Source organism: Cryptotermes secundus, unplaced genomic scaffold, assembly GCF_002891405.2.
Source record: "Cryptotermes secundus unplaced genomic scaffold, Csec_1.0 scaffold167, whole genome shotgun sequence".
NCBI lineage: Eukaryota > Metazoa > Arthropoda > Insecta > Blattodea > Kalotermitidae > Cryptotermes > Cryptotermes secundus.
Genome location: NW_019742553.1, coordinates 199995 through 211781, shown reverse-complemented (window position 1 = coordinate 211781; position 11787 = coordinate 199995). Strand labels below are relative to the sequence as shown.

General features: G+C 36.7%; 3 protein-coding genes across 4 annotated transcripts in view; 1 reads left to right on the top strand and 2 right to left on the bottom strand.

The window, feature by feature from the left end:
- Positions 1–707: 707 nt before the first annotated feature.
- LOC117283004 (secreted RxLR effector protein 161-like) lies at positions 708–2422 on the bottom strand. Its single transcript, XM_033755042.1, has 2 exons — positions 1994–2422; positions 708–809 (listed from the first exon to the last, which is right to left on the bottom strand). The coding sequence occupies exons 1-2, from the start codon at positions 2420–2422 to the stop codon at positions 708–710; spliced, it is 531 nt and encodes a 176-aa protein (XP_033610933.1).
- A 313-nt stretch (positions 2423–2735) lies between these two features.
- LOC111873297 lies at positions 2736–5187 on the bottom strand. The gene is made up of 4 exons (XM_023867892.1): positions 5064–5187; positions 4333–4661; positions 3624–4137; positions 2736–3388 (listed from the first exon to the last, which is right to left on the bottom strand). Exons 1-4 carry the CDS (start codon positions 5185–5187, stop codon positions 2736–2738), a joined length of 1620 nt encoding a protein of 539 aa, XP_023723660.1.
- A 1057-nt stretch (positions 5188–6244) lies between these two features.
- LOC111873299 (dmX-like protein 2) overlaps positions 6245–11787 on the top strand; it is a 196670-nt gene continuing 191127 nt past the window's right edge. Inside the window, exons 1-2 of one of the 2 annotated variants that reach the window (XM_023867896.2) lie at positions 6245–7152; positions 9111–9308. In XM_023867896.2, coding sequence (XP_023723664.1) covers positions 7066–7152; positions 9111–9308 — 285 coding nt within the window. In that variant the 5' untranslated portion in view covers positions 6245–7065. The remainder of the gene's footprint in view (positions 7153–9110; positions 9309–11787) is intronic. The other variant, XM_023867897.2, reaches the window with a different exon arrangement.

Below are 11787 nucleotides of genomic sequence, written 5' to 3'. Positions count from 1 at the left end.
CCGAATACGTCAACCTCCCTGCAGACAACATTAGCAGCTGCTGCGCATCTAGCAGAGGGACAATTCTTAAATGAAGGGCAAATATTGAACAATGCAAAATCTCTGATATACCGAGCAGGAACTCGGAGACCAACAATTTCCAGGACAGAAGGGCAGAATTTAGAGCCAAAATAAACTTGAATAAGAAAGAGAGCATCAAGGCGATGTCTCCTAGTACATAAAGTATGTAATTTTAACTCCTCAAGAGCAAGAGAATAATAATAATAATAATGTCAATGCAAACATTCAGGTATTCCATCAAAACGTGCAAAGTCTAAATAATAAAAAGCTAAATAATATGGACGTGCTACTAACAGATATAGTACTAGAGTTGGACGTACTATGTATCACCAAACACTGGTTACAGGTTATTGTAATTTTGAAAACTATTCCCTTATTTCGAAATTCCGTAGGAAAAATAAGCAGCATGGAGGCTCATGTATCTATGTCAAAACAAATCTAGAAGCAAAGCCTTTATAACTTGTTTGAAAACTTGAATCAAGAAGAACACTTTGAGGCTAGTATAATCGAACTTATCCAGTTTAATACAATTATTATCTGTGTATATAGAACTCCAAACAGTAATATTAATATATTTATTGAAACCACAGACACAATAATTAGTAATTTAATAAACAAAGGAAAGAGCATCATTACTGTATGTGATCTCAGCATAGATTTCCTAGGAGGAAGAGTAAATCTACAACTAGAGACAATGTTAAACTCATATGGCTTGCAAGCAATAGTTGCTGTCCCAACGAGAATAGGACCTAGAAGTCAAACAGCATTAGAGCAAATAATATTGAACAAGGGCTTATGAGGATACAATCTTAAGGTGATTGAAACAGGATTTTCTGACCATAAAGCACAGATACTACAAATATAAATGCAGTATAAGAATAAAAAGGGGCAAGTTAGACTAAAGGAAGAATTCAGAATAGCTAGATCTTACAGGGAAGAGAATGTACAATACCTAAGCTATCTACTAGAAAAAGAGACCTGGGAGCTTGTTTTTAAGAAAAATTCAGCGAATGAGGCATACAATGAATTTTTAGGTACTTTACAGTATTATTATGCTATAGCTATGCCTAAAAAATGGGTAAAAACGAAACAGCAGGAAAATAAATGGGTTACCTCAGGAATAAGGGTATCGGGGAATAGACTCAGGTTTCTTAACAGTCTAATGAAAGAAGGAAATATGCACAGAAGAATTTAAAGAATACTACTGTCATTACAAAAAATATACAACAAAGTTATCAGTGAAGCAAAAAATTAACTAATAACATGTGAATAAGAGCATCTGAGAATAAATCAAAAGCCATGTGGGGCCTAGTTAAGGAGGAACTAGGTAAACAGAAGAAAGCAACGAAGAATATTGAAATAAGTGAGAATGGAGTAAATATAAAAGATCCAAAAGCTACAGCTAATGTCTTTAATGAATACTATAACAGTATTGTTGATTGTCTTGCTTACATACCACTTAACAGCCATATTGGATGAGAAGAAACTTTTTATTATAATACAAAACAAAAACAAATGAATATAGATCACTATTACCAACTTGAACATTTTTACATTACCAGATTCTCAACATTCCTCCTTAATTTCAAAATGTTATAAACACATTTCTCACTTTCCTCCTTAATTTCAAAATGTTGTCAACATTATTAGCTGTTTTACAAAATTAAATTGAATAACACTTAGTAATTTTGGTCTTCAGATTACAAAATTAGTACATGTAATTATAATTTTCTCAGTCTTATCAAAATCAGACTTATTTCTTCTTAAGTATAATGTCTCTAAACTTGGTAAATTTCTCTGGTGATAGCAGTTTTGTTAAAATGTCTGCCACCTGAGTTTCAGTGTTACAGTATTTGATTGAGAACAGTTTCTCTTTCAATTGTTCACTTATGTAGTGATACCTAACGTCTATGTGCTTACTCATACGCGTTACTTGTCCAGATTCTATTAGCTTGATTGCGCTCTGACTGTCGACACACAGTTCAGCTTCCACCCTTTCTCCTGTCAACTGCTCTATGAACGTCTTTAGATATTTCAATTCTTTACAGCACTCAGCTGCTGCAATATATTCGGCCTCGGTGGCTGATAATGCAACAATACTCTGTTTCCCAGAGCACCATGATATTGGGCCCCCTGGCATCATAATTACATATCCCGTTACACTCTTCCTATTCTTTACATCCCCTGCATAATCAGCATCACTAAATGCTTCCAGTTTCACAGTTTCAGAGTCAGGTGAGGTATATTTTATTCCTGAATCTCGTGTACCTTTCACATACCTAAGGGTTCTTTTCACATTCTGAGCAGCCATTTTGTCAGGATTTTCCAAGGTTTGACTTTCCACGTTTACAACGAATGCCATATCGGGTCTGGTGTTAGACGTCATATATAGCAGGCTTCCTACAGCTTCTCTGTAAAGAAATCTATGTCATTTTCTCCTTCGTCATTTGTTGGTCGGGTCGTGACCATGGGTGTTTTCATTTCTCAACTTTCTTGCATGTTGTATTTTTCCAACATTTGGCTTGCATAGTTGGTTTGAGAGATATGTATCCAATCTGGTTGCCTCTCAATTTATATTCCTAAATAAACTTTTGGATTTGTCATTTTTGTTATCTGGAATTGATTTTCCAGTTTCAGCAAAATTTTCTCTATTTGTCTTTCTTCCTCTCCCATGATTATCCTGTCATCCACATGAATGGCCATGAACAAACTATTGGCATCATTCTTAAAAATGCATTGGTCAGATATTTTAGTTGGTTTAGACCTTCTTCTTTTAGAAAGGTTGTCAACTTCTTGTTCCATTGTGATGGTGCTTGTCTTAGGCCATATAATGCCTTTTTCAGGAGACATATCTTGCCAGTGTTCTTGTATCCTTCTGGTATCTCCATGTAGTTTTCCTCCTCAAGGTCTCTATACAGGAAGGCAGCCTTCGCATCAAAGGTTTGCATGTTCATATTCTTACGTGCTGCTATGGCAAACAGTACTCTAAGAGAATTCATGTCAACAACTGGGCTGAAGGTATCCTTGAAATCTATTTCCCCTTCCTTTTGTTGACATCCTCTCACAACCAGTCTGGCTTTGTGTCTTCCATCATCCTTTATTTTGAAAACCCATTTACTGGTCAGAATTTTCTTGCCCATTGCTTTCTTTCTGTTTACATACATCCAAGTTTTGTTTTGGTAGAGCGAATCCTTTTCCTCTTTAATGGCTTTCTTCCACTTCCCGCCGTCTTCGCTCTCCATGCACTCATCATATGTATAGGTGAGCATACCCTCCTTTTGGCTCTCTGTGTGATAGTCTCGGTAGTTTGGGTGCATGAATGTTTCTTCTTGGTCTCAATGCATATCCTTGTTCGTTCTGTCCATTGTTTTTCCTTCCATTATCCTTGTGGTCAGCATTTTCATTTTCTTCATCCTCTTCAGTATCTGTTGGTTCTTCTTCATTGTTGTCAGCTTCAGGTTCTTGCTGCATTTCGCTATCTTCCTGATCTGGAGTATTTGGCTTATCTTCTGGATCCGTCACTCTTTCCATTTCCTTTTGTTTATTTGTTGTCACAGGTTTACTTGTAAATGTCACATCTCTGGAGACACAGGTCCTTTCTGTATTTGGATCCCATATTCTGTAGCCATTTGTGTTGTATCCAACGAATATTCCTTTCTTGCCATGACTGTCCAACTTTTTCAATGGTACGAGAATTTTAGTGTACATTTCCGAACCAAAACTCTTCAATCCAGCCAGATCTGGTCTTTTACCATACCAATTTTCCGCTGGCGTTCCATTCACTGTCACTGTTGGACTTCTGTTTAGCAGGTATGCAGAAGTGAGTACAGCTTCACCCCACATTCTCTTATTTAAACCTGAGTCAAAAATCAATGCTCTTGCCTTTTCCACAATGGTACGGTTCATCCTTTCAGCAGTGCCATTTAGCTGTGGTGAATATGGTGTAGTAAATTCCATTACAATCCCCTTGTTCTTACACCATTCTCTCAAGGCGTTGTTCTTATATTGCCCTCCATTGTCACATCTTATTCTTCTCACTCTTTTATTGAAGTGACACTCAGCTTCATTTACATATTCCTTCAAAAAGGTATACACTTCACTCTTATTTTCTAACAGGTATATCTTACAAAAATGCATATAATCATCCACACATGTAAGGAAATATTTCTTATTGTCATAAGCGGTGGAATCAATTGGTCCACACACGTCACTATGAATTATCTCTAATGGCTTTCCAGCCCTACTTCTTTCTGTATCAAATGGGAGTCTCACTTGTTTGGCCTGCATACACACTGAACATATATCAAAATTTTTACACTTGCTCACACTTTCTGGTAGCCCTTGGCATATCTCTTGCAGTTTCCTAAGATTCACATAACTTATGTGACCTAGCTTTCTATGCCACTCTACATTTGTATCTTGCTGAGTCATCATAGCTTCATTCCTCACACTAAAGTTAATTACAAACAATCCATTTTCATCCTTTTTTCCTTCGATTAAAACATTTTTGTCCTTGAGTATCTGGACTTTCTCTTTTGTAAACAACACTTCTCCATCATTTTCTATAATACAGAGCACTGACAGCAGGTTTTTGCTGAGTTCTGGAACATATGAAACGTTTTTCAAACTACACTCTTTAAATTCCAAACTGCCTATTTCTTTTGCAGTCATACTTTGATTTTTCTTCGCTACCTTTATACACTGAGTATAGTGCTTAGTATGTATCAAATCAGTCTTCACATTTGTCATATGACATGTGCTACCACTATTCACTACATACATTTTGTCTTTTTCACTTGCATCACTCACGTGGGTTTCTGCTGCTTCAGGTAGAAAATTGACCTTGCTTCTTTTACTCCTATCTTTAAAATAACAGTCTTTTTCAGCATGGTTCCTTTTTTTACCTACTGTACATTGTTTTCTCCTATCACTGTCCTTATTTCTAAAGTAACAGTCCTTTTCAGAGTGATTATTCCTTTTATAGATAGAGCAATTTCTCTTACCTTTGTTTGGGCAGTTGATCTGGGCATGATCTATGTGATTACAATTGAAACACTTGAAAGGGGTTTTACTTTTGGTTTTAGTTACTGTCTTAAAAGCTATGCTTTCCTCTTCTTTAGTCGTCATCTTGCACTTCACTTCTTCCAACATCAACTGGCCACCAGGTTGTCAAGGGTTCTGTCCACGGTCGCCGTTGAGTCCCAGGAGGTGCTGAAGTGTTTGTAGTCTTCTGGTAGAATCGTTATTTTTTTCATGATCATGTTTTCATCAACGTATTGGTTCAGTTGACGAAGCTTGAAGGCAATGTTCTGCACATGACTTATATTCATCATATCCTTAGTTTTGTCATACTTGAAGTTGTAGAAGTCTTGTATCAGAAGGCACTTCTGTTGAGAGGTGTCTCGCTGATAAATTTGCTTCAAGGTGTCGTACATTTCTTTCTCGGTTGTGCATGTCACAATGTGGGTCTTCAGGTGTTTCTCTATCGTTCTATGTAGTACTGGCACTTTGCATCTCGCATCTTCCATTTCCTTATATTTTCTTCGTCTCTTCCTTGGTCACTTAACAGGTCACTGCCATCAACGATGTTTATCAGTTCTTTTGCACGCATCAGAATCTTGATTTCAAAATCCCACCGTGGAAATGAGTGGGAGTCCTTCAGTTTTGGCAGATGAGTTACCTCTTCTGTCTCTGTGGTTGCCATTTTTTCGTTATTCTTCTTCTGTCTTCTTTTTTAGTTTTTGAGCAAATCTGGGCCCATAACCTGTTGTTTTTCTTTGTGTCGTGCTTACATATCACGTAGGAGCCATATTGGATTGAAGAAACTGTTTACTATATTACAAAACAAAAACAAATGAATATAGATCACTGTTACCAACTTGAACATTTTTACATTACTAGATTCTCAACAAGTATTGCCCAAAAGATATTGAGAGACAATCCATTATCCAAAACCAATTAAGTTAATGTCAATACAGTAAAATATAATAGTAACAGCATGTTCTTAACCCCAACTACTGAGGAAGTGGCAGGCATAAAGGATTGAGTAATAAAAATCGTTGTATTATATTAGTATATTGTTATATCATTATAATATTTATTATATTATTCTTATTCTTATTTATTATTGTAAAGTATTTGACTTGTCCTATATCATGTATAATGATCCATGGATATGAAGTAAATAAATAAGTACACATACTAGCCAGTGCCACGTTCGAGATTCGAACCGAGCGCCTCTTGAATACAAGTTTAGAGCGTTAACGGTAGCTGTGTGTTTGTTGTGTGGAAAACAGAATGACACATTTAAAGTACTCGCATTTGTAAGTGTTTTGCTATCGATTGCAAAGTTTTTGCTGTTTAAAGCAGTGTATCAAATGTAAGCATTCACGAATTGAGAATATACAGAGGCATTGAAGAACTGGAACGCATCAGAATTTTATAATCCCAGGCGTGTTCGAATTTGCCTATAGCTTTCATGACGTACAAGGATTCATCCATATAATCCAGTTCAGTGATTCAGTTTTTGAGGTGCTTTCCTTCTGCTGTGATTTTAGGTACTCAAGACCACGCCCACCAGTCTGCAGTGAAGCTGCAAGATATTTTCTGCAGTGTATAGCAAATAGAGCTTATTCTGAAAGCAGTCATCTCTGTGACAGAGTATAATAAGAGCGATTTTAGGTCTTCAATCTATTGGTTTTATTTACATTTGCACATTTGTAAGATTCATGAACTTTGGACGTGTTCATTTGAGATAGGATAGGTATCGTCGGATCACGGGATTCATAGTTCAACCGCTCTGTGCGTGCAGTGACTTGGTGTAGTACGTCCACTCCAAAGAAAGAGTGTCCAAGAGTCAAGAAAATGGTTTCTAATGCGGTGATGTTGGAGATGAGAGAAAGTATATTATGCTGATGTTTAGTCACATTTCGTAGCGTCAAAATATACATTAACACTCACTCACCATTCCTACTAACAGCATTTTTCACGTGTAACAATTGAAAAATGAATTGTCATCAAATATTAAGTGGTGCTTGTAACGCAGGCGATCGCTGCTTTGCTGTGGGAAGTGTTGAGGGTATACCATTTACGGTATGTTTGCAAATTAATATTAATTATATTACTTATTTGTATGTGAATATGTATCTTTATAGTGTATATATGCATAGGTATTCAAATTGTGTCGAAGAGAGTTTTGACATTTCCGTCACAGGTGCTTGATAAGATTTGACAGTTCATCATTTTTAGTTGTATTTATTTTCTTTCGAATGGATAAGCCTGACATTTGTTATTAGTTGAAGATGATAAGGATAAATTAAAAGTAATAACATTACTATATTCTAACCTACTGGAATTATTGTGCAGCTTTATGCTTATTTGAGAGGCCGTCACCTGGAATTTTTTGACATGTGTTTCTAAATGGCACATCACCCGGACGCGTCAATATTTTTCTGTTCTCCGGTTTTTAAATCAGTCCCTCCAGTATGTATTTTATTATCTTGATATACACTTTCTGTATGTAATTTGTGTTATTTTTAGTGGTGATTTTTTTGTATTCTGAAGGTGGAAACTGAAAAAAAAATTAAAACTCTGAAAGGCACGCCAAGAATAAGTGTGTTCACATTAACTTATCATAATATTTCTGATGATAATTGCATTGGGATGAATATTAACTAGATTTATTTTCATGTAACAAGTTGGGCTTCAAATGAAATGTGCGACTGTTCATACTGCATTCATTTTGTAACATATGTAATGACGTTTGTTTAGAGTTTAGAAATTAAGTTCATATAATGAGCTGAGCAGTAAAATATGATCTACAGACATCAGTTATTGGTTTTCTTTATGAAACCTCGGTATATTCATTTATGTATATGATGCTTCTGGGGGAAAAAAATCCTGTTACCAATGTCACAATACTGATCTTTATCAGTACTTACCTTTGTATGATTTATGAAATTATTAATAACTTCTGTGGCTTTTTGAAGCATGTGTGTCACGAAGTAAGCATGGCTGCAGGGATGTAAATGTGGTTTGAGGTTGCAAAGTTTCAGAAAAGTCGGAGAATAAAGATAGACAACAGTGCAGTCATTTTCCATATGAGCAAACTGTTCATCTTGTGATGTGTTTATAATTTAAATTTTATATAATTTTTTGTGACATATTTCAGTATAGATATTTGTTCCAGTATGTGTGTTCATGTATTAAATATATGGTGTGCTGAATGCATTGATTCCTGATACCTGAATTTAGTAGTGGATATGATACTAAATGAAAATGTACTTGGAAGTTGAAAATTGTTGAATGGAACAAAATAATGTATTTGGATGCCCACAGCTCTGTGATGCAAATGTAGAATTTGAATAATCTGTTGTTATAGCAATTTCTAATATATATTTGTAAATTACTATCATATTCATGAATGGAAACACTGCATTGTTTTATGATTGTGATTTAATCAATGTACATGAGATTTATGATATTGTGATGAATTTCTTTTTATAAATAGTTGTAGTCAGATCCAGAAATAAACAGATACTACACACAAACATTATCCATTTGTACTAATTCTTAACCATTAACAAATAATTAATAAGGATCATAATGGAAAGAAAACTAGAGCAATAATTGTCAGCCATGAGGGAGATAATCCAGGTACCTCTTGAAGAGTGTCATCGTCTTGGTTCTAATACTCTGTGTTTTGGAGAAAGCCTGACTTTGTGAAGGAATGTAACACCTTAATCTTCAGGGTTGAAGTATAAACCAAGCAAGAAACCAGTAGAAGCAAGCAGTGATATGTTCCTCCAAAACATGGGGTTTTCTCTGAACTACATAGCCTTACAACCCAGAAGACCATACTTTTCATACTCACTGATGTTAGTACCTCAATTCCAAAACAGGTTTCCTTTTGGTTGCCAGCTTATACATGTAAAGTAACTGAGTTTGCCAGCTGAAACTACTCAGTAAAATTATATCATCTAGTTATGTGATATTTTATATTAGTCGTTTAGAATATGTCTGCGATGATTGTGTTGGATTTATTGTTCCAGGCTTATGCTGCTGGATGCAATATTGTTATTTTGGCAAGTACTTTTGAACGAGTTCAAATTATACCAGGTGCTTGGCACAACTATATCAGAATCAGCTGTGTGGATTGTTCTACAGATACAGGAAAGATTGCTGCATCATATGAGAATCAAGTTTGCATATATGAACCAACACCACTTATCCACAACAACAGTGCACATGTATGTATAAGTTGTCACAGCAGTTCGTAATATTGTATTTAAGCATCCTGGTGCATTAGTTTATCACTTTATATACATACACACAATACAGTTCAGTGCAGCTTCACAGGTTGTTGGTTGATTCGCCAGTTAGTGTATGCTTTCATGTAAATACAGTGACATGTTTTGACCACAGAAGACCATAGATATACAGGGAGGATTTTTACTTTGTGACTGATTCCATGACTCTGCGCTTCACAGTGGCCAGTGTGTCACTTGCTAGGCTCATACAAATTTTGCCAATGAATCAGCATCCCTAACAGCCAATAATGTTCGGAATGAAGGAACGTTCATGCCTTTGTTAACAGATCACAGGTGTTGAAAATGCTGTTCCCCTACATGTAGACACTCCTTGCACTGGTGGAGGAGGTTCTGATTTACCCTTTGAAGCTGTGGCACGTGGTAGCGTAGCTGGCTGAAGGGCTATGCTACAAGCTGGAAGGTCATGGGTTCAAGTCCCGATGAGGTCACTGGATTTTTTCAGTTGACCTAATAAATCCAGCCGCACTATGGCCCTGGGGTTGACTCAGCCTCTAACAGAAATGAGTACCAGGAATTAATTAAATAATTTCCTAGGGAGTAAAGCGTGGCTGGTGCGTAAGGCTGACAACCTTACTGCCATCTTTGAGCCGATTGTCTAAATAAAGTGGGACCCTCAACGTCTCACAACGCTATGGGCCTTCACGGCCTGTTACGGGGATAGCTTTACTTTACTTACTAGCTGTTATGCAGGAATATTTGCAATTTCCCTACAAATATTTTCTTATATTTCTTCCGTTGGGGGTTACTGTTGTAACCTTTGTCCTTCAGACAACCCCAGAAGAAAAAATCACAATGATTAGGATCAGGTGAATGTGCTGGTCAAATATCACTGCGGATAATTCTGTCCCCGAAGACACTGGACAAAGCCTGTGTAGACATGCAGTGTGGGCAGTAGCTAAGTCTTGTTGAAGCCAGCCATAGAGTCTTTCTTCTTCTGTTAACTGCGGAAAGAGTTGCCCAAGAATAGCCTGTATATATCTTTTGCATTAAATTTTTTCATTAAAAAACACCTCCAACAATCCTTGCATTTAAAAGACACCAGACATCAACTTTCACTGGATGGAGCAGTGGGTCAGATGTGGAATCTGTGAACTCCAGTAGAAATTATTTTGCATATTTATATATCCCTACAAGTGAAACCACACTCACCTTCGACAACAGAGTATAGAAACCAACTGCAAAATGAACCCTGCTAGCTGGATCACACAGCTGAGAGGCATGACGTACTGTTGTTTTTAGGGTCTAAACTTCAGCAATTGTGTTGCTGTTCCTGCACAAGACTTTGACGCTCCAGTCTCTTGAGCTATATATTTCAGTGTTTTTTAAGGTGTACAAGTTGACCCTGTGTCATCTAACTTCTTCTCGGTAAGCACTCGGCGCTTCTGTGAACATAACCAGTATCACTTTCAGTAAGTGCAAATAATCTGATGCCTCACTTCGTTGGTTTCTTTGGATTATGAGCGTAGAAAATTATTTTTCGCTTGAACCCAATTGTTGATTAATCTATTACAATGTTTTTATCTGGTACAAAATTTTTCTGCAATTGTTTCTCTATATATTTTGTCACTTCATGTACTTTCCTGTCTTTTGATGGTCTGATTGCTTTATTCACTGGCATCACTTTGATGCATGCATCCATTGTTGCGTCTTCCCGCCTACCAACACAGAACACTTGTTTTGCTCTCATTCTCACTTTCCGACATTTTGTCGCTCACTTCTTCACTCACAGATTCTCCTTTGATTTCCAAATTAATCTCATCATCATAGTCAATATCAAGTAATTCACTTAACATATCACTACTAGATTCTTCATCAGCATCACACGGGGGCTTACATCTTGTTTCTTCAATCCAGAAGGCCGTGATTCGGCTGAACATAAAAGCATGCTACTAAGACGTGACATGCTGTAATATACAAATGGCATTCATTCCTCAAGAAGTTCAAATTGAGGCAGACAAAACTAATGACGTTTGATCGAAATATGACTGCAGAAACATGAAACAAACTTTGTTGATAATATATTTACATTTGTTCATGGAAGCACAGTCACCATGTTGATTATATATTGATGTTTGACCGGAAATGGTTAATACAAGGTGTGGCAATAAAGAACCCGGATTACTTTTATGACTCATTTCCGGCCACGTCATTGACGAAGAGGAGGGTAGGGCATTGACCCTTGGACTTCCCTCTACCGTCACACAAAGTTTCATTCACGTGCATCGGTTAGTCTGGCCGCGACCATTGTTAGAAGCGGATCGTGTTTCTGAGCTCCGTCGGAATAATGCTGAGTGCTAATGCAGAACAACGTGCTAACATCAAATTCCTCACAAAACTTGGAAAATCTGCCACTGAAACTTACAATTTGTTGACAGAAGTATATGGTGATCAGTGTCTA